The 21866-nt window shown below is 50.0% G+C and overlaps 1 protein-coding gene and 1 long non-coding RNA gene across 4 annotated transcripts in view; one reads left to right on the top strand and one right to left on the bottom strand.

Moving 5' to 3' along the window:
• NF1 (neurofibromin 1) overlaps positions 1–5435 on the top strand; it is a 93384-nt gene extending 87949 nt beyond the window's left edge. For all 3 annotated transcript variants that reach the window (XM_086475305.1, XM_086475304.1, XM_086475303.1), the window contains one exon: positions 5241–5435. In XM_086475305.1, the coding sequence (XP_086331431.1) occupies positions 5241–5383 (143 nt within the window). In that variant the 3' untranslated portion in view covers positions 5384–5435. The remainder of the gene's footprint in view (positions 1–5240) is intronic.
• Positions 5436–5438: 3 nt separating this feature from the next.
• On the bottom strand, positions 5439–12786 carry LOC147414199 (uncharacterized). Its single transcript, XR_015183951.1, has 4 exons — positions 12657–12786; positions 10275–10596; positions 9578–9871; positions 5439–9458 (listed from the first exon to the last, which is right to left on the bottom strand). It is a non-coding gene; the product is annotated as an uncharacterized LOC147414199 (long non-coding RNA).
• Between the last annotated feature and the right edge of the window lie 9080 nt (positions 12787–21866).

Raw genomic sequence — 21866 nt, 5'->3', positions numbered from 1 at the left:
AAACAAGACTTGCTTTCCAGTTTCCTGACGATTCCAGATGATTTATTACGTTAAATAATGTTGTCCCAAGTGAGGAGAGAGTGTGAAGCGTATTTTCCACGTTGTTACCTCTCTCTCTGATACTTTGGTAACAGCACTGTTTAAAAGCCTAAAGAGGAGACAGCTGTTGCCGTTGCTCCCTTGTTTGGTGTCCTGCCCGAGGGCAGGTGAAAGCACTGGCCTGAAAGGGACCCGCTGGTGCCATCCTGGAATCCCTTTTGACTGACTAATAAGAACGGGTAAAAGTTGAGTTTGAAGAAGTTTGAGAGACTGCTGTTTTACAATGCCCGTTGTGTTATGACTATACAGTGCAGCACCCCCTGTGTTCTGTTGTCACGCAGTTCTTCCTGTATATAGAAATATTTCTGAATAAAAACTCCTGACAGACTGCTGGTAGAGATAGCAACCAAGGTTATGGAGAAGGAAAGTAGTTTGATAGAAGCTTTCTTCATTAATATACAGCTGAGATTTATCTGTGACGCTAGGACAGGGAGGAGGATAAAATTAAAGGGAAAAAGTAGCCCTTGGTGTCAGTGTGAAAGTACGTACGTTATGGGCAGCATCTTGCTCTTTAGCATGGGGCATTGGTGGCAACTCCAACAGTTCTTTTGGCAAGGATGAAGTGATGATGCAGGATTAAGCCCTCTACAAGCAAAAAAAGGCATTTTGCTGTGTAAACGGCTTCCTTCCTTATGCCTCACTTTCTATTCCTTCTTCCTTTGTTAGCTAGGAGGAAGGAATTAATCCAGCTCGACAAAAATTTGCTTTCAGGTGTTCTGCAGGCAGATGGCTTTGAGCAAACGCTGGTTAAAAGCCCATCTCCACAAAAGGAGCTGGGAACGAGGGAACTTGTCCAGGATACCAGTGAGTCTGTAATAAAGCATTTGTGACACTCTGTGCGTGATCGCTTGGAAAGTAAATTTTAAAAGACCAGTACGAAGGCCAGGAGATTACTAACGGTTGCATTTTCTTCAGTCAGCCTTTGTAGGTGTTGCCAGCGAGTGTGGCACAGCCTCAGTGATGACTACTCCATGGAAGCCTTGTGCTGAGTGTTTAACCTAAGTGGTATTTTCCCATCATCTGTTAGTGTCTTGCCTGCTTCCTTGAGCAGTCTCGCTTCATTCTAGCAGTTTGTGTACAAGGACTTGGGCTTTGATCAGGGGATCTCCAGCTTTCTCAAACTGTGGACCAGGTCACAACGTGGAGCTTTTCATTTTGCTCCTTCATCCCACGTTGATTGTGTTGCTCCCCTTCGATCCACGTACTGGTTTAAACTGGCGTGTTAACCTGCACGACTTTGCATCAGACACGCTGTGCTTTTTAAGCTCTTTCATTGTCTTAACAGCTTAGTTGGTCTTCTGGCACTTCATGCAGCTCCAGAGCTGCGCGCGTGGATTTTGCGTTCTCGCTGACTGGGCCCAGAGCTGTGATGGTGCTGTCAGCGCGGCGGAGGCAGGAGCGAGGGAGGAAGCGGTGGAAGAGCTAGTATCTGCCAAGGTAAAAATCATTGGCGAAAGAATTCTAGCATATGACGTGAAGGTGGGCCAGAGGATTTCCTGAAGGAGCAAGGGATGTGGCACTGCTCAGGGATGCAGATCTATCATCCCCTTACTCTGGTTTGAGAGCTACTGAACAAGAAAATCGAGTATTTAGCAGGGCTGAGCTACTTCATCAACGTGAGCTAAAGGAACAGTTTCAGCCACGTGAGTGGTTTGTTACGGTTACAAGTATATTCGGTTGCAGATACATCAAAAGTTCTTTTCTTGCATCTGGAAGCAACTAGGCAAGATCATTGTTTATAAATGTTTTGTCTGTCATCATCTTGTCTCCTTTCCCTCCCCTTCCCTTTGTCATGGACATTATTAACTTATGGTTTTTTTCTCATTCTGTGTCTGTGAAGCTTCTCTGCCTTGCTCTAAATCTGCAGTTTTCACGCAGCTTCCTCATCAAGGTACACTCTGCTTCCATCGTATTTGCACGAAAAGCTGCTTCTTCTGCTGTAGGGTTGGGCTTGTGGCATGAGGAGTGGTTTACCGATCCTTTTGACACGGGAATGGTTTCGGTGTAAGTGCTCTAAGCTGTTGCATTTCTCGTGTGATGCTAACAGTATCTGATGCTAGAGCAGGCAAAGTCAGTCACATCCTTAAGAATAAGATAAATTCGGTGATAGAGAAGTGGATGCTTGGTATGTGGAACTACTCTGCTGCAGGTGTTAAGCTAAAATGGAGAACTGTTTTGTATGAGCTCTTCAGAGTCACTGGAAGTCAGCTTCAACTTCCATTACACGCCACTGGGAAACAGGCACAAGTTCTTTGGGCTGAACTGCAGCAGACAGAAGCTCCATAAAAGGGGAACTCAACACCATTTGATTTCTGCTTTGGTATGGAGAAGTAAGAAGAAGCTGCAGAAGAGGGTTTTTTGCTCACACCCGTGGGTTGCTTCCTATTCTCATCGTAGTTTGTGGGTTTTATAAGCTCACACCCACACGAGGAGAAGGAAGGGCGATGTGGCCTGCAGCCAGCTTCTGGCTGGGGCTCGGCATTGTCCCTACGTGTGTGAGAAACGCGGAGCGTGTTCTTTATTCTTGCTAATGCCAGTGAGAATTGATTTCTTGTAGGAATGAGACGTAACTGGGGGAGATGTCATTTATAGTAATAGGATTTTGTTCTAACCTTTTTATTCACTGTCAGACATCCTAATTTTTGCTGCTGGTTGTACTTGTAGCCTCTCGCATAAAAACACCCTTCCTGCTGCTTGTTCCAATGCTGCATGGGTACCCTAAGTGTGGAGAGTGGTGTTGAACACCCAGCAAACACGCGTGTTGTTGCAGAAACAAAGTGACAGCTACACTGAGGTGTTGCTGCAGGAATTATTAACTCGTAGGAGTGTCAGTGTAATAGCAATCATGACTGGAAGCATGTCTGCATTAAACAGAAGTCTCAGCTTTTGTATCTTCAAATCACTGACTGTGACCAAAGCTGTTAAGGGTAGCGGCTCATAACCCAAGGCTTCCGTGTGTTGTCAGCACGAGTTTGCACTAAAGCAGTTCATTTTTGACGTGTGTTTGATGTGATTCTTTTAGCAAAACAAAGCGGAGTTACCTTGTCCTGCAGAGAATGTCCCAAGCTTTTCAGAAAAGTCTGTGCCCTTGGGTGTAAAGCCTGTCCGGTTTCATCTCCTCTTGTTCTCCACAATCCTCCTCCTGCCTTCGGTGGAGCTGAACGTACGCGATAGTGGTTCTTGTGAGGATTTCCAGGCTCACCTGTCCTGTATCTGTGTTTCCTGTTAATGCCCTGCTTAGAAAACTGTTTTTTTAGTTGCTGTTGTTAAAAAAGTTAATTGTTGATTCTTTTTTTCCACTCTCAATTTGCCAGGGTTTAAATCATTATGATTAGTGTCCACACTTTGACCCTTAACTCTTCAGGTGGACACCTGCACCAGTTCCATTTCTGCTGTGTGCGAAACAAGCCAGCTGAGCCTTCTGTTCCTCCTGGCAGTGAGATGGAGTCCTCCAAACATTGAATTGTACGTCATGTACTTCTACCGGTCTTTATTTGTGAGCCAAGATTCAGGGTTGAGGGGAATGTAGGCACTTGAACACACGTGAATCCTCCCTGGTGGCAAGAATCAGCCTCCGTCATTGCGGCAGAATTCTGCAGGTGCAGAAATGAACCTTCCTCGCTCCGCCGTTCCCGTGCTCAGTAGCAGTCATTGATTTTTGGCTGAGAAGCAGCCCCTGGATTTGACAGTCTGTCAGTTCTTCCCCTAGAGAATGCAAAAGCCAGAAGATACTTCGAGTCACACTTTCATGTGCTCAGTCTGCTCAAAACTAGAGCCAGAAAGGGCTTTGTGGCCTGGGAGACTTCAGTGTTTTCAGTGGGCACGGATGCATTGAGGATGGAGGGGAACCCTTCATCTGCCGTGTGAGCGTTTAGGTGTGCTGTTCCCCATGTAAGAGAAAATTCCCATTTCTGTTTTCAGAGCTGGCGAGGTGAATTTGGTGAACTATTCCTACCCCTGTCTGTTGTCATGTTGTTTTAGGAAGGTAGCATAGATGGAAACAGATCAGCCAATGCCCAGAGGCCAGAACATTCTGTCATTTGTTGTTGGAGACAGATTAAACGAACAGCGAATTCCATCTGCAACTTTAAGGGGGGGGGTGTGTATATTATTTGAGCGAGTCCTGTTGAAACGTGGTGTGCATAGGGGAGTGTGTAGATCTGTGTGAGCAGGCATGGCACTTCAGCACGTGGAGGCGTTGTATCGGGTCAAACGCCAGGCTCTCACTGCACACAGGGTCGCACGTCTGATCCTGAAAAAACTTGGTTTTCGTACTGCAGAACTGCAGTGAAATAACGGTATCAGATTTGCCGTTGTGAGACGTGGGCAGTAAGATTGTGTTAAATCAGGCTAAAACGGTGTCCTGGGCCTGGCCGGGGCAGAGCTGAATTCCTCTGGCGTGGGGCTGTGCCTCAGGTCTGGGACCACGCTAGTGCTGAGCAGTGTTTGCGCAGGGCAGGGCCCGCTCTGCTCTGCACCCAGCCCCCGGGGAACGGGCAGAAGGGTGGAGGGGCCTAGCCAGGCAGTGACCCCAGCTCACCAAGGAGTGCCTCGGTGCTGCTCAGCGATGGGACGAGGGGCGCTGGGGATGTTGGCCACCCCTGGCCTGGGACCTGCGTGCGTCTGCCCTTGGGGGTGCCGGGCAATGGCCTTTGCATCACTTGTTGCGTTTTGCTTGCTTTCTTCTTCCGCAAATCCCTCGCTTGACTGGGCTTCGGATTTTTATTTTGCTCAGGACACCCGTGTTTGCTTGAACTTTCCTCTCCCCCTGTCGCAGAGCGGGGTGGGGCGAACGAGCGAGCGGCGGTGCGGTGCTGACCTGCCGACCTGGCGCAGCTGCCACAAACCGTTCGTTATCCTGCGTTAAACCACCGCAGCGCTTGCCCGGGCAGGTGGTCCCTCTTCGTCCAAACCGCGGGCACCAGCTCGGGCGGGTCCCCGGCCCTTCGCCCCCCGCCCGGGGACCCCGCGGAACCGGGGAGCGGGGGGGGGGCGTGCGCCCCCTGGCGGCGGCGGAGGGCGGCTCTCTCCCACCGCTCCGCGGTGTCCGGCGGGACAATCCACCCCCCGAGCGCGGAGTGACCGACCCCCGGCCGGGCGCAGCGGCGGGGTTGACCGCGGTCCTTTGTGTCTCCCCGCAGGGATCGACAAGGAGAACGTGGAGCTGTCTCCCACCGCCGGGCACTCCAACAGCGGGAGGATGCGCCACGGCTCCGCCAGCCAAGTGCAGAAGCAGCGAAGCGCTGGCAGCTTCAAACGCCACAGCATCAAAAAGATCGTGTGACTGTTTCTTTTTATTTTCTTCTCCTTTTTTTTTTTACCTTTTTTTTTTTTTTTTTTTTAATTTTGGAAACTGACTGACACACGCGGGCCCCTCGCCCAGGGCCCTCGCCGGTTGTGATGCTGCACTTAACCTCTGAAGTTCCCATCCTGTCAGCCGTGTTGCCAGATGATCAACTCTAGAAACGTTGCCTGAACTTTAACGCCTTCGTTTCTTTCCTTCTGTTTTCGGTTTCAGCCAGTGTTTCAGAACTGCTCCTGTAGATCCTGACGGACTTTGTGGCCAAAGGAGGCGCAGAGTTCTGTAACGCTGCAGCACCCTGCCCTGGCCAAACACGAAAGCCATTCCCGTAGCCAGCTCTACCTTGCTTCTGTTGCCTGCCGTGGTTGTCTCTCCTCTAAAGGAAAGTGTTCATCCGTAATCCTGTTCGCACACTTTTCGAGGTAGTGGCTTTAAGAGCCAGGGGAAGTTACTATGATCCTGGTTTTAATTCAAACCTGTAAGATTTTTAGCTGTGGACTTTTTTTTACCATACTTAAAAGGAACTTACGACAGCCGCAGTACAATAAGCTTAACCAGAAGTGGTTGATTAGATTAAAGTTCTAGTAACTAGCAATAAATTTGAGAGGACAAGGAGGCCGCATGAGTCTCTCTCATTCCCCAGACCGTAGCTTCACATACTCGGACTGCGTATGGACCAGACTGGACAAACTGGCTTTTTTTTCCAAAGCAGATTTTTTTTTTTTTTGCTGTACTTTAACTGCACTAAAAAGGATTGTAGAGTGGAAAGAAAACCATCGAGAACTGACTGTTACGCTGTCGTTGTAGCGGTGTTGAAAGTTGATCGCTTCTTTCTTCCATTTAGCATTTACTTTAGTTTTGCCCTTCCCAGCAATGTGCACCTTCGAGAAATTCCTGGCAGAATAACCAGAGGGGCGCGGAGGGGACCACGTAACGAATGAATTAACTTCCAGCTCTGGGAGATTTGTGTTTGGCAAAGCTGCTTGTGCGCTGCCCGAGCAGCGACCTAAGAACAGCAATGTTTGCGTAAGGTACATGAATTTAAAGATAACTGACACTGCGTCACGTCCCGGTCACGTCTGAACATTTGCGGTGCAATTCCTGGCGGCGGCGCAGATGCCGGCGCTCCAGCCTGTCCTGCAGAACTTCCCAGGGCTTCAGTTGGCGAGAGTTGGTCCTGGGGGGTTACACCCAACTGAAATCACTGTCACTGTGAAAGACTTGTCGGCTGCAGTCGCGTGCCAGCAACGGACGACTGTGGCGACACGCTGCTACGCTGGCGCCGTGCGGAGGCGCAGCGCCGGGTGCTGCGGGCACTGCCCGCGCGGACTGGAAACGGGCCGAGCGCTTGGTCTTGGGGGCGAGCAAAGTTCTGGCAAAAGGGCCCGTCGCCCGTGGGAGGGCTGTGAACGTCTGCTGGAGAACAGCTGAGCTTCCCAGTTTCAGATCCCTGATGGATGTTAGAACTAACGATCTGTAAGTGGCTTTAAAGGAGAAAAAAAAAAAAAAAGGTATATCCACTGCATAAAATGAAATCCTCGAGTGCAATTTCGTTAGTGGCTTTCAGTAAATCAAACTCCACAGCTAAATTGTTAGAGAATGGTACAATTAAGTGTTCAGATTTTGTTGATATAGCACATAACTCACATGTATCCACGCAGTAACAATGTAACATTTATGTAAATAAAAATACCTTTATTGTATTGATTCATAAAATAACAATTTAATTTCTTTAATTTGTTTACAGTCCTGGAAAAACTATGAACACAAACTTAATATGCAAATAGTTTGCCAAACCAAGAGGAAAACTGAGAATTAGCAGCCTTGAAATAGACATGTTGGAAAATACGAGGACTCGTGCAATTAACCAAATTGTTTTATTCTCGGCCGCGTAGGAGCTGCAGTAGAAATGGGGTTACTGAGCTGACACAGCACTAGAGGGGGGGTTGTGAGGCCAGGACTGAAGGTAGGAGCGGAGCCATGACTGTGCCACGTCCCAGGCTGCTGCGCGGGTCGGACGGCGGGAGTCCCTGATGTAGAACCCTTCCCAGCTCACACATCAAACCGCCACGAGCCACCTTCAGCGTCCCTGCCCGCGAGCCACGCGAGTCCCGGCCCTTTCCGCTTTGCTGAAGACAATGAACTGTGGAAGCCCGAAGATTTGTAGGTAGGAAGCGAAAAGAATCTCTTGTAAAGGTAACTTGCTGTTAGAAAACCGTCGTTTCCAGTTTTCTCCTACGAGCAGATTTTCATTGAAGAGAGATCGTAATTCCAGGTGACTTCCCGCAGCAGTTTTGTCGGGACTGGGTGCGTGTGACAGCACCTCTGTCACTCGTTTGCGTTGCCTGCGTTAAAGTGTGCCTCCGTTAGAACTGACGCGTTCTTTGATGTACATACGATGCGAAGTCAGAAGGGACAGTGATTAAAATTGCCTCCTGGGTGAGAACCGGAACTACTCCAGGCTCTTGGTCCCAGCTGAGAAAATCTGGTACCTTCATAAAGTCAGTCAACAAAACTTCATTTGTTCTGTTTCCTGGCAGAGGGGCAGTCGTGTAACGTTGGCTGCATGGTTCAGTGAGAGGACCTGAATGTTCCCAGCGCAGGGGTGTCAAACGCGTTAGGCCACGGGGGTGAATCGGGGTGTAACGACCGTCGGTGGCCAAGGTTTAATCAGGCGCTCGTGCGCCCCGACGCACAGAAACGGTCTCTCCCCGTACCAGCAGTGGGAGGCTTGTGCTTAGATCACGGGGGAAACACGGCCTTTCCGAACGATGAAACTTCCACCCGTAATTAGCTGTTCAGTGCCTTACTGTCACATTCATCACTTAGCCTCTCCCGTAACAGCCACGGCTGTTACTCGGCCTTTTCGTTTTCTTTCTCGCCTCCTCCTTCACTTGTTCTTTTCCCCCTCTGAATATTCTCCATCCTGCTCCGTTTCGTTCCTGTGAGCACTTCTCGGTTCCCAGTGCAGCTTCCCTCCTCCCCGCATCCCATTACTCCCTTGATGCTTGTGGTGACCAGCAGGTAGTTGCTGGTGACGATGTGGGCTGGAAACGGCTCCAGCGAGCGGGAGAGCGAGCCAAGAGCTCCGGCCTCGGAGGCGCTGTTCGAGGCAGCCGCCTGGCTGCGGGTGGTCCCCGCGGTGTGGGCTGCTCGAGTCGCTTCTTGAAGCCTGGTTCTGCAGCCGTGGAGTCTGTGTGCTCTGAAGTGAACACTTGAGATGCAGAAAAATCTGATTTTTAACATGTGGACCATACAACTACATCACAGGGACTGTGTGTCTGACACCCCTGTTTCGGAACACGTGATCCGTCGCGCACTAACTACAGTGAAGTACTGTAAAGATGATGAACGTTTTGTTTGTGTTTGTATTTTCCCTGGCTTAAAGATAACTCAGTAGTATTTGAATAGTGCATAACCGACCTGTTAATTATGCCAATGTTTCTGCTTTAATGTGCATGAGGTTTCCAAGAACAGGAAACGTTTCAAATAAGTGTTGGGGGCGGAGCGCACTGGGAGCATTCCAGGGCTCCCTTCCTGCCCGGGTTGTAGGTTTTAGGGCTTTTTCTGTTTCATTCTAAGGTTACTTTTTTCCAGATGTAATGAAGCACGTCTTATTGTTATGCAACAGACTTACCACAGAGTCACTTTTCGTGTTGGTCCCACCGTTTTTTTTTAATGCAGTATATTCACCTGTAAATAGTTTTTGTGTAAAATTTGACAGAAAAGTATATTTACTACACTGTAAATACATGTGACAATATATTGTATTATTTTGCTTTTTTTGTAAAGCAGTTAGTTGCTGTACATGTATAACATACAAATTTGGTTATTCTAGTGTTAGTAACTGGTAACTACTACTACTCCCTCCTGCTGTTGCGTTACGTCATTTAAAAAGAAATGCTGTGTACTATAAACTCACACTGTGTATGATATCTTACTCTTTCCATTTGGGCCTCGACTTTGAAAACGTTCCCTTGATCCACCGCCCTGCTCACGTTGTAAGCGAGTGTGCCACAGCTGGCAAGAGCCCCACCGGTTCCAACGCAGTTGGTGACTGTAGGTAAAAGGGGAGAAACCTGGTTCCAGATAACTGTTGTTCACCCCGTTTCCCCTCATTGTATGTACTCCCCGCCCCTCCCCCCTTTTTTTTTTGAAGTAAAATGTAAATTCAACCTGCTTTGAGTCGTTTGAAGGTCATTCACTTGAGCTGCAGGATGACATTGGTGTAATCTGAAATGCTCTTTCCGCTCCTTGCGAGGTGCGGAGGGGTTCTGCGGGTCTGAACCAGGGGCCCCATGGCAGCGGGTACTGGGTCCAGTCCCCGACCTGAAAACTCCCTTTCTCCAGGGAAAATTAGAATGAAGTTGAAATCCAGCGTCTCAGAGTTGTCTTTCCAGAATGGTGCTTCTCTGTGTGTGTGATCTTGCACAGTTCCAAATAATGGCAAAACCAGTTGCCTGTGGATAACTGAGGGCAGAATTTGGACAGAATAAAGCCCATTGTCATGAATTCCATGTCACTTCACTAAGATTATCAGAATTGAATATTAAATCAGAATATTTCTTTTTTAAATGTAAATTTAATATTTTAATAAAACAGCTGCTTGGTCTTTAAAGAACATTTCAGTATAATTTGTCTATTTGAGCTTTTCTAGCTTAGAAGCTTGAAATTTCAACTGTCAGGCAACTTTTATGACAAATGATTAATCAAATCTATTTTTCTTTTAGGGGAATATATTACTTTCCTATTAAAAATGTATAAGTACTTATAGTCTGGCTTTGTGAATCGTAAAAGGATGTAAAACCACATTAAAGCGTGACTGCATTGACTCCTTCTGAGACATCTGCTCGTTCCTGCACACCAAACGTACCGTTAGGCCTGCGCAGGTGAGGACAGACAGACGCGTGTGCTGACGGACCAGGTGCCTCATGCAGGGCTCCCAGGGCTGGGCCGCAGGAACGGAGGAGCTGCAGCATCCGCATGGTTAAATGGCAGGAGCACCCGTGCTTCACTTGAGAGGAAATGTCCCTGAGCCCTCCATCAGAAATAGCAGCAGGGGCTGGCGAGGGCAGCGGAGCCACACGGGAGAGGTTTCCTGAACACCACCTACTAAATCGCTGCTGCTAAAAACATTCTTGAAGCTCCTCTTCTGGACAGCCGAGCTTCCCTGCTACTTGAGATCACAAAATACCCTGTAGCCACAGTGAGGGAATGAAAGGAGAAAGAATTTTATTTTAGTTGTGTTTTTATGTAGTTGGAAAAAAACCTGTATTTAGGGAAAAAATTGCACCCTTGGAGCCAGCGGTTCTGTCTTGGGAAATAGCTTCAAAATCCCTGCCCAGCTGGTGCTGCTAAAATATTTTAGAAAGGAAAAAAAAAAAAGCAAATTAAAAATTCAGAAGCAGGGGTATAAATTCGGGTCCAGAGTTAAGTAGGGCAACACTGGGCAAGGCAGAAGAGAAAGGAAGTTGTTATTCACGGGCGGCAAGACTGACTGTGAGTGGCCAGTTCCTAAACTTTAACCTGTCTCTCTGACTGGCAAAAGAGTACCTCTGACCTGGAAGAACAAGTCTTCACAATATGTCTGTTTTAGATATCCCAGAAGTTTCATACTAATCTTCAAATTCCCTTAGTAGGAGAAGGGAAAACACATCAGCTGCAGTGGGAAACGGCTGCCCTGTCTGTCGCAGGGAGCTGCTGCCCCCAGGGTGGCGCAGAGCCATTGGCGACCACGTCCTGTCAGGGGGGAACTGCTGCTACAGCGACACTGACGCCCACAGGCAGGAGACAGGTGAAATCTGGCCCTTTACATCCAGCCACAGGGTTGAATTCCACTGCATGTTGGTCACTTCAGCCACTGTCAAATGCTTTTTCTTCCTCTACCCTCCCCTTAGGCCCATCTGTGGAGGAAAGGCGGACAGAGACCACGTGAACCCAAATATATATAACGTGATTAGTCACTCGGTGTCACAGAACTAGAAGCTGAAGCCAACCTCTTGTAGCTAGGAAGGGCGCTGCTGCCATTTCACAGCAACCACGGTCCTTGCCCGCTACTGAAGTTCGTGATTTATAGGTGTGATCCTTTGTGTCGTGGAACGGTGGTTTCTTCAGTTGGCTGCTGCAATGTTTAACAACCTCTCAAATGAAAATAAATCCCAGGGTTGTGTGGGTGTAGACTAACATCTCTCATGACGTGACTTGTTAAAGCAAGTACAGGTTTGTTCTTCAAAGGGATAATGAGAAAGTCTGATGACTGCATCGTTAGGGATATTCAAATGATAGCGCCATAAATAGCAATGAGTGACTAACTGTATGTTCAAGAAAATCCCACTGAACTAATAAATTGTATTTTAATGTATTTTTCTCAGCATACTGTCCCTCAGAAAAACTAGAAATATCTGTTCCACGGCTTCCACCCCCAGGTCGCGTACTCAGAGAGTGAGGTCTGCCCCCGAGATCCGGGTGCTCAGTAGAAGACGGTGCATCAGCTGAAAGAGAACTGGTCATCCAGACCTGCCCCACGGCCTCTGGAGGCACAGGAAGGTGAAATGGCCGGGTCCACAAGAGGTGGGTCACGGACAGGCCTGACTGCGAGCGAGTTCTCCAAGCTCTGGTGTATCAACTCTGCTCCTGAGGCTACTTATCTTCAAGACACAAGATGCCAAGGGTGAGCAGGGGGTGTCTCTGCCTCACCAGTGCTGCACTCCATTCCCTTGGCCCTTACTGGCTTCCTATGGAGTTCCTCCCCTTGCTGGCTGTGCTCCCCAGCTCCTCGCACTATCACCCACGGGGGTTTTTTTCCCCTTTCTTTGCAATTCCCTTTACCTATACTAACTGCCTCCTGGAGCTCGCTGCGAGACAGCCATTCCTGAGGCCTAGAGTGCATTTAGTACGGCACGAGGCAAGGAAAAGGGGTCGCTTTTGGCTCTCCTCGCAGCGGCAGCACACCCAAAGAGGGCACAATGAGCAGTCCTGCCCAGCGAGAGAGACAGACCCACCCGACTGTCTGGAAATGGGCATGGCTGAACACGGGCCAGAGACGGTGCAGGAGCCACAGAAGAGGCTGGTTCAGAGCGGTGCCAAAGGCCCCACAACGCAACCACAAGGGAGGCCCACTGGGGTGGTTGAGGCAGCACAACAAAACAAGGGGAGGAATTTCTGCATTTACCCAAAACGTTTAGCATTTAGGTGGGATCAAAGAGCAAAGGCCGCCTCCATGCTGCTGAATCCTGCTCTGTGTTGGATTACTCACAGAAAGAGGAGAAGAGGCCACCGCCAGCTCTGCATACTTGTCCTTCCGAAGGCTGCGCTGGATCTTTTTCTCCAGGGCCAATCCTCCTCTGGTCTCCCCCCGCAGCCAAGCCCATCCTGGTCTCACGCAGTTCCTGGAAGAAGGAAAAATTACTGCTACTCCCCCCGCCAGCTGCAGCGCAACCATGGCTGCGCCACTCTGAGGCAGTCCCGGCCCTGGAAGAGACCCAGCCGCTCGCCCGGCGCAGCTCCCTGCCGGCTGTGGGACAAGAGGGCTCTGCCGCGGCGGTGGAGCGGGACACAGCACTGCAGTGGCTGGCCCCGCGCCGCACCCCTTGCTGCTGGCAAAAGCAACGAAGAGAGCGGTTACAGCGAGGTGACAGCAGGCTGGCGCGGGGCGCGAGGAACCTGCTGTAGCTCTCGGAGGGCCGCATCAAATGCCCTGCAAAGAACGCCGCAGGTACACCTCTGCGGGCCTTAATTTTCCCCTTCTGTTTGAGATGTTAATGGCTGTGCCTGTAATTTACAACAAAGCAGAATAAATTGGCCTCAGGGATGCTGACATACCTTACCTGTTCTTTTCTCGTTTTCAGCCATCCTTTTGCTTTGTACAGTGCCAATTTTTCTTGCTGGGAACATTTGTTTGCTTTTTAAATCATCAAGAAGATGAACTACGAGCAGGCTGGAAAGCTGTTTCCCACTTATGAAAAATTCAGAGACATGAACTGCTTCCATAGGAAGAACGTGACTTGTCAGACACAGAAGCAGTTCATCGTTCTGTTGGCAGTGCTTGTTTTATTTGACACCAGTATAATTTTATTTTTACTCAATAGAATACATTTTTCCTTTCACTGCAGTAAAGCTGATGGACTTTGCTGGGCGAGCTCAGCTCTGCGCTGCGCACAGAGCAAGATACTGGTTTTGTCCCAAGAGCGTACAGTACTTATGGGCACCGTGTGTGTCTGACACGGGCTGTCCTTGGGCAAATCTCGTAACGTCTTACAATCTGGGACCATAAAGATGTGAATTGCCCAACTGCAACAGCCAAGGGTGGCCGTCAGTTGGCGGAATCCTCAACCGCCACACTTCTGAGAACGTCAGATTAAAGACATTAAAAGCGCAAAGTCTTTGCACTGTTTTTTTCTGGCACAATTTGTAGTCTTTAAGCAGGTATTTGTTATTACTTTCTGACCGCTCTAAACAAAAAGATTGAGGCAAATCGGGAACCTTCCACAGAAAAATACATACACAAATTAGTAATTTAGGAAGGCCAGTCCTGCTCAAACACAATTCTGTGACTTTTCTAAGTTACTCATTTACACTCTCCAACGTACTAACTGCTTGCTGCACACACGTATAAATAAACAACCCCGGCCAGCCTGGTTAGTTAGACCAATAAAACTCCCCTGGTGTCCCGCTGCTGAGGTGTTTACAACAGAAGATTTCCTGCCTCATTACACGGCGCAGAGCTGCCTACAGCCAGGCACGCTCTCAGGAACATAAAGGGCTCTGCACAATGAAAGGCTTGGTTACTGGAAAAAGGAAGGAGGCTAATTTTGCAGTAATCTACTACTTCCAGATGAAAAGGAAGATCAGGCTCTCACAGCTGTAAGGAGACCGATGCTTCCCTACGCTGCTGCCGCTCCAACTGGTTACCACGAGGAATCACTCTGGTTTATTCCCTCACTTCTCCTTGCTCTGCTGTGCCCTGCTACCTCTTCTTGCCCCAAAGCACACTGCATGAGCCATCTCTCCCTGGCCTATTTCTTCCCTTTGACTTTGCCTCCAAGTTTCCAAAACGTAAAAAAAGAGCCCAAGTTGTTCCGTTGGGAAATCCAGAGCCATCCCAGTTACCACAAAGACAGGTCCCAGTGACAAACCAAGAACAGTTTCCTCTCCGTTGCACTCAATGCAGAACCAGACCCTAAAATGTGCCGGTACAGCAGTGTCCCAGGGGCCACCCCAGTGCCCAGACGCAGCAGGTGCCCTCCGATTTGCAGCAGAATACACTGCCAGGCTGCGCAGGAAGGAGAAGCACCCAGAAAAAGCTGACTCCTGCGACTCTGTGCCTTTCCACGCAACTGTGCTGGATTATTCAGAGAGGAGACACCACCCCCAAACTGCTCTTCCCACACAGACCCAGCGTGGAGGCCAAACTCCTCCCCACCGCAGTGCTCCAGTGTTATTAACACAGAAATTAATGATTCCCCCCTAAAGGTCAGCGCAGAACTTTTCCCAAGGCATGGCCGCTGCTCAGATTGCTCCAGCCACACCCCGTATCCCTTTGCTCTTCCATACCAGTCTGCTGTGCGAGCTCCCAAGCTCCTTGAAGAACTATTTCCCACGGTCGCCTCCAAGTGACTTGCCCAGGGCTGTCCTGAAAGCTCCTGTCAAACAAGCCCCTGCACCCCAAAGCCCTCCAGCGCCACCAACAAGCCAAGCTTTTCTACTGTGTGTCCCCCCAGAGCCTCGGAGATTCCTTGGGACATAGAAATCACTTACACACCATATTCTCTTTAAGGGTGCAAAAAGCTCTATGGGTAAATGTCGCAAGTATTAACAATAAAATGAAAACAAAAGTCTCCGTTAATTCCAACTTTGTGCTACTGCAGCTAAGCAGTAACCTCACCTGAATACAGGTTTTCATTTTTCATTCTCACTCAGCCTTGGCAGATAGAGCTCCTATCCCGCACTGCTGTAGCTGCTGGCTAACATGTCTGCGTACTGTTTTGTTGTCAGCTAAGCATTTGCAGCATTTGACTGAAACTTTGTATAAAGGACACCTTCACCTCTGTCTGCTTGTCTGAACTGCACGGTGCAAGCTAGCAGCGTCTGGCTGCGTTAGGAGATCATCAAGGGCTTTGGCTCCGGGGCTGAGATGAGCCCGATGATCCCAGCAGAGAACAGGGTTGAGCAGTTGGAACGGATGAGGGTGCTCAGATGCAGCCTTTAAGGACCATGAGAGGGAACAGGAGCAAAGAGCCATTCCCAGCCCTTTGAAGAGGTGAATCAGATACCCAAGGAGCGGCCGAAGCAGAAGACACAGCAGGTCCTGCCAGCAGCAAAGGAGGCAGCTCGCCGCCTCGCAGGGACCTCGGGGCACAGCGCCGCGGCCAGCCGGGCGGGGCAGCTGCGGGCGGGCAGGGAGCGGTAGCCACGCCGCCGGGCTGGAGGGGGACCCGGCGGGGCTGCGCCACGCCAGCAAGTACGAAACCCTCTATTACAGCAGCTCCCGGGCTGCTGGCAGAGGCTCGGCCTGGCGCCGCGGCCGCTTCCCGCCCGCGGATGAGGGACACCACAGGGGCCGGCCCAGCCGCCGCCGCCAGCAGGGCGGACTGAGCCTTGGCAGCGCCCCTCCGCTCGCCTCCATCTGCGCCGGATCCCCGCGAACACCGAGCGAGAGAGGGAAGGAAGGAGGGAGGGAGGGAGGGAGGGAGGGAAGGAGGGAGGGAGCAGCGCGGCGGCGGATCCAGCCCCCCCCCTCTCCGAGCCGCGGCGACGAGAGCGAACACCCACCGCAATGGCGGCCGAGCCACCCCCTCAGGGAGGAGCAGCGGAGCGCGCAAGCGCGGCGCTTTGGGGGGGAGGGGAGGGCGGGTCTCGCGGGAGGCGGCGCTCTCGCGAGAGGGGCGGGGCGGGCGGGCGGGGCGGCGGCAGCCGCTGCATGTCCCAGCCCGGCGGCCCGGGCGGGCTGCACGTGGGCTCGGCTCGGCGCGGCGGCGGCGGCGGGGGCGGGCGGGACCGGGGCCGGGACTGGGACCTGCTGCGGGCACCGGCGTGGAGAGGGCGGCGCCGCGCCGGACCATCCGTAAGTACCGCCGCGGGGCCGCCGCCCGACCTCTTCGGGAAGCGGCGGGGCCCGCTACCCCGGGCTGTCAGCCGGCCAGCTCCCCGCCGCGCCGCGGGTCTGGCGGAGGCCGGGTGGGGGGTGCTGGCCGCGCCGTCCTCCCTGTAGGCTGCCACTCGCTGGGCCGTGGCTGCAGCGGGAGTGGTCCCGCACAGCTCGGCTGCGCCCAAGGTCAGCGCCGCCACGCTCGGCCCCCGGCCCGGCCCGGAGGTCACCCCCGGCTTTGGCGGGGCCGTGGGGCGGCTCCTGCTGCCGCCCTGCCGGGATGCGGGGCCTCCCGCAGCCCCCCCGGTGCAGCGGGCCGGGCTGTGCCGGTGCCCGCCGGGGAGCGGAGCGGCCGTGCGGCGCCGGGGGGCTGCTGCCGGTAAGGGGTGCAGCGGCCGCCGTAGCCTGGCAGCGGGGCGTGAAGGCTCGCTCGGCGATGTGAGTGTCAGTCCGGAGTCTTTCAGCGTTTTGAGGTGTGTTTTACTGCTTATTTTCCGCTCGGCGATAGTAGTTAGTGCATTCGTGAGAGAAACAGCCGCGCAGGCCAGAGGAGTTGTGAGTTGGTGTCAGGTGTGGTTCGTTCCCGCTGTAGCCGCTTCGAAAGGAAAGCGAGAGGTGACAGAAGTGTTGCAGGCTCGGTAGCAAAGACTAAGGATGCTTTGTGTTGTCTCTCACGCGTCTGGTATGCCGAGGCTTGCTTATGTTATGGTAATAGCCAATAAAAACTGTTATTAGCAAACTTTGCTTCTGTTGCAGTGACTTCTATTTGTAAGCCAGGGTGGAATATAGTCAGGAGCAAAGGAATTAAATTATATGGCTACTGAGGAAGTAATGGTTTAGTAGTCTTGCTTCCCTGGAAGAATCCTTCTTGTTTGACTTTTTTCTTTTTTTTTTTTTTTTCCCTTTCCTTTTCTTCTCTCTCCTTGAAGCAAGTAGCATCGAAGTTACTCACCTTCCAGAGTTGGGCAACTTGATCTATGTCTGGGTAACTGCAGTCTAGTAATTTATACCATGAAGCAGGGAACGCAGCATGAATAGGCACCTTGGTAAGCGCATCCTTTTCGTGGAAGTTATCTGTAATAGCAGGAAACAGCAACAAAAGCTGTGTTTGACCACAGTCCATCTGTTATGGAAAAGTAAGGGGCTGCAGCAGGGAAGTAATTCTGACTTTCTGTGTTTCCAGGATCATGGGCTGCCTTGGTCAGGTTCGTGGTTGTGCTAACTCCTGCTGAGCATTATCAGAGCCTCTGTGGACTTTGTCTCAGGTGAAAGGAAATGGCTGTTGCTGGGGATAGTAGTAGCAGGAGACAGTAACTTTACTTTTCTCCTGTTTGCTTTGTGCCTGTGAATGATCTACCGAGTTACAGCCCTGTGCGTGTGATGGTGTAGCCAAGAAGAGCATGTGGTGTGCTGGAGTGCGGCGCAGCTCACGAGGGAGGTACGGCTTTTTCTTGGTAGCACATGGACCAGAGCTGTCAGAGCAAGTGGCTGAGCTTCCTCCTCTGCCGGGGGGGTCACTGTGTGACCCAGTTCAAGTCACTTAGCCTCCTCGTTCTTTAATGAGCTTCCAGCGTAAAGGGTGAAATACTGTGCTGGCGTCCGCCGAGCTACAGTACCTGTCACCTAGTAATCTCAGTGTGCCTGTGATTCTGGAAGAGGGTAGCACAGCTTCACTACATGTATCTTGATGTAGTTCTTGATGAACTGGTTTGCTTGGATGTGCTACCTAGTGCACTGAAGGAAATGACAACTTTCTGGTAAGTTAAAAGGAGCAAGGAGCCTGTAGAACTTGTGCTTGAAGCTTGCTGGAATTCACCTTCTCATTGCGGCGCTTGCTGTCCTGGTACCACTCATCTGACAGTCCCTCAGCTTCTGTTTCAGTGTTCCATTGAGCACTTGGAAGACTTTGAAAAGCTCCAGTGGGACACCAGTGCTGGGGGATTTGGGCAGGTGACTGTCATCATGGTTATTGTAACAGGCTCTTGTACAACAGGGCTACAGCCTGTTTGCTCTTGGACATGAAACAAATTGTGTTGTTACCTTTGGTGGGTCTGCATGGATGGTGCTGCAGGAACCCAGTTGTTGTGTGTTCTGGTAGCTGCTTCTTACTTAGGTACACTGTCCTTCGTGGCACCGGGTTTAGACACCCATCCTAGGAGCCATATTCCTTCTTGAAGTTCTCAAGATGCTTTGAGGTGCTAATACTGAAAATCCTGAACTGCCTAGAAAGCCTTGGCTTTAACCTAGGCATTCCACAGTGCCTCCTCACCACCTGGCCTGTGAGATGAAGGTTCCTGCAGTTCAGATCCACCGCTGTACGTGGGTTCCCAGTTCCTGCAAGTTCTCTTGGGAGTTAACTGGGACAGGAGTTTGTTTTTGAAGGTTGCAGCCAAAGCTGTCCAGAGCCAGCAGCAGTTGGTTTGCTCTGTTGAGTCTCTTGTGTTCGTTTTGAAAACATTGCAGGCTGACTTCAGGGGTGTCTGAGAGCAAGTACGCTTTTGCAGTAGTACGTTATCTGAAGAGTATAATGTTTAAAAGCAGCACACCCCACTTGTCTATGGCTCTCATCTTTCATGTGCACTTAACTGATGTGAAAAAATTATTTAAGGTATTTCTGGTGTCCAGGGACACTAATAAGGTCGGGGCCGGTATCCCAGGTGCCCTTAGCAACATCTAGAAGTAATAAAAAACATTAATTAAAACGTTGATTACTTTAAATTGTTTAATGTTTCAGATCTAATGACTGGCCTTTTTTAAATTCTGATTTCGAACTACAGTGCTTCTGTGGAACTCTCATGCAAATGGCTGGTTAAACTTCATGAAGTGATGATTAACTTTGGGCAGACACTCTCAGATACTTGGAAGAAGCTGTTTTATTCAGCAGGTGCTCAGTATTTCCTGGAAATGAAGGCTGTTGAGTTTGCTTCTCATGGGGATTGCTGAAGGTGGTATGTTTGCATGTCACTCACTGCTTTTACAGATGATCTTGGGGTGGGTTTTTTTTATTGTTCCACTACACGGATTGTGTTTAACTTTGCTGCTCCTGCATTTTGTACCCTGGCTGGAAGCTGACTCTGAATTTATGGGCCCTGTACATTACTGTCAGTAGAGTTGAATATTTCATAGAAGATCGTTTAAAATCATTCTTCAGCAAACAACCACTGCTTGTAGGCCTGAAGAGGTCCTGATTGCCTTTGACCTCTGCTGCCACCTGGCAATGAGGACGAGGAACTTACCATGTGCTATAGCTGATTTTTGACTCCCTGTGTATAAATAGCAGCAGTTCCTGGCAAAAGCTCATGATCTGCATGTGCCTCTTGTATCAGGGGCGTTAGTTTTGTGTAGGGACAAATCTGTGAATTGGAAACCTGAAGTCTCCGGACACTTCTGGGTGTGTGTCCCCATAAATCTTAGGGCTGTGACCCTGCAGCTTCACTTTCCTTAAAGAGGAGCCTTTTTTGTGATGAGCTTGGACTTGTATTCCATTTCTTGTTGAAATGCAGGGCTAGGAAGGATTTCTTGGTGTTCAGGTGTGCAGGAAAGAAATCTGCACATTGCTTTCCTAAAATATTTCCATTGAATGGAGTATGGTGTTCTGTTTGCTGTCTGGTAAAGAGGATGGGCTCCAGTCTCTTGAGTTGGAGTACCTGTTTTCTACCCCCTGTATTTCCTCCAACTTGGTGTGACTGTAGGGAGACCACTTAACCTGTGTCTTGGCTTTGCTGCTTAAAAAATGGGGCTGCCAGCGCTGAGGAAAGGGGAGGCAGCCTGCAGTCTTTGGGGGAAGCCTTTCTGTGTATGAGAACAGCCCCCAGCATAATTTGAGTGAGAGCTTGTAGGTGCTGCTGTAGCAGGGATCAAAGTGAAGCACGTCTCTCTCTGATTAGGTCTCCAGCACGTTGTAATGTCTTGTAGCAAGCTTGTTATAATGCATATGAGTTACCTTCCTGCTTGTGCAGTCTAAATGACTCTTGGTGAAACCTTTGCTCTCCCTTCCCAGTGCAGATGAATATAGAGTGCCTTTTTCAGATGTCCTTCCTCTCTGTGTGCTTCTGCAACTTATTCTCAGCAGGCCGAGCGTTGGGCACGAGCTTCCAACTGAACAACACCGCTTTTTGCTGTTCTGTTGAAGTCTAGTGCAGCTTTTGTTTTGAGAAGCTGTTTATCAAGGTCTCGTAGCTTTGCGCAGTAAAACTCCTAGTGAGTGAGTCTCGGTGCTGTTCTCCAGATACCTCTTTGTCTCAGCGCTGTCTCTTAACATGGTATCAGCGTGTTGTGATGTAAACCTCACCCTTCTGTCTCCTTGAAAATTCAGGTCTGTTTTTTGGCTTGTGTGCAGAGTGTATTGGAAGTCTTTGGTTAGTTTAGTCTCTGCTCCTGAGTGTTGTGCATGCCTGTTTGTGGAGATTGATACAGATGCCAGGCATTTGACTTCACTGGTTGCTTTTAAATTTTAATTATAAGCTGCACCTGTAGTGGACACTACACTGTTGCCTGTATCAAGGGCTGCATTAGCTTCATTGGTGTAGAAGCAAACTTGAAATGCTAAGTATTGGGTGTATTTTTCCTGAAATTGTGGAAACTAATCTGTTCTCTGGCCTGGGTGAAAATGCAGAGAGAAAGACGATAAAATGTGGATTTGGGGAAAACTTCTGTAATGCGTTGATAGATTATAAAGTAATAAAAGTTGCTTTGCCTGTACAGTGGAGGACTGGTTCTCTTTAGTCTTCTGGGAGAAATGCCTTCAGGAGAGTTGAATCTGGACTGGTTGAGGAGATGGCTGATCAGAAAGAGTCTCACCAAGTGATGTCTTAACCTCTTGGCTGTGAAAGTGGTGTTCATTCCCTGGTCAGGGATACCTGTGCACAGAGTGAGGTAGTCTGAGGGAAAGGACTTTCTCTGCAGTTTAAAGCTGGGTGATAATAGAAAGGTCGTGTGGCCTCTGGCTTCTGTGCTAAACTCTTGGCTAGCTTGAGGAAGCGGAATGTTTGGTTTGACTCCATTTCTGGTGCAGACTACAAAGCTAGCAAAAAAAAACCCCAACTCCCCCAAATTCCAAGGCGTAGCCAAGAAAGATAAAGGTGGTATTGGTAAAGTGGCACAGAAGTGGTTTCTGAAGTTTGCTCCTGTATCTGAGAGAGCTTTCTGGCAAAGTGGTGAAAAGTGTCTTCCTCTGCAATAGAGGATTCACAGGGAGACACTGGCTTAGTCGGGGAAACTATAAATAATGAAACAATTGGAGCGGGAAGGTAATAAGATATAAAGTGCAGTAAGGGGCTTGATAATCTGATAGGGTTGATGTTAATGACAAAGTGTAACCTGTGCCTTACTCATAGCAGAAGTGGTCAGCTCGGGGCTTTATGTTAATCCATGAGGCAG

The sequence above is a fragment of the Leptosomus discolor genome, chromosome 18 (genome assembly GCF_034619465.1).
Source record: "Leptosomus discolor isolate bLepDis1 chromosome 18, bLepDis1.hap2, whole genome shotgun sequence".
Classification (NCBI taxonomy): domain Eukaryota; kingdom Metazoa; phylum Chordata; class Aves; order Leptosomiformes; family Leptosomidae; genus Leptosomus; species Leptosomus discolor.
The sequence above is the reverse complement of the archived record's forward strand: the minus strand, read 5'-3'. Positions and strand labels throughout refer to the sequence as shown.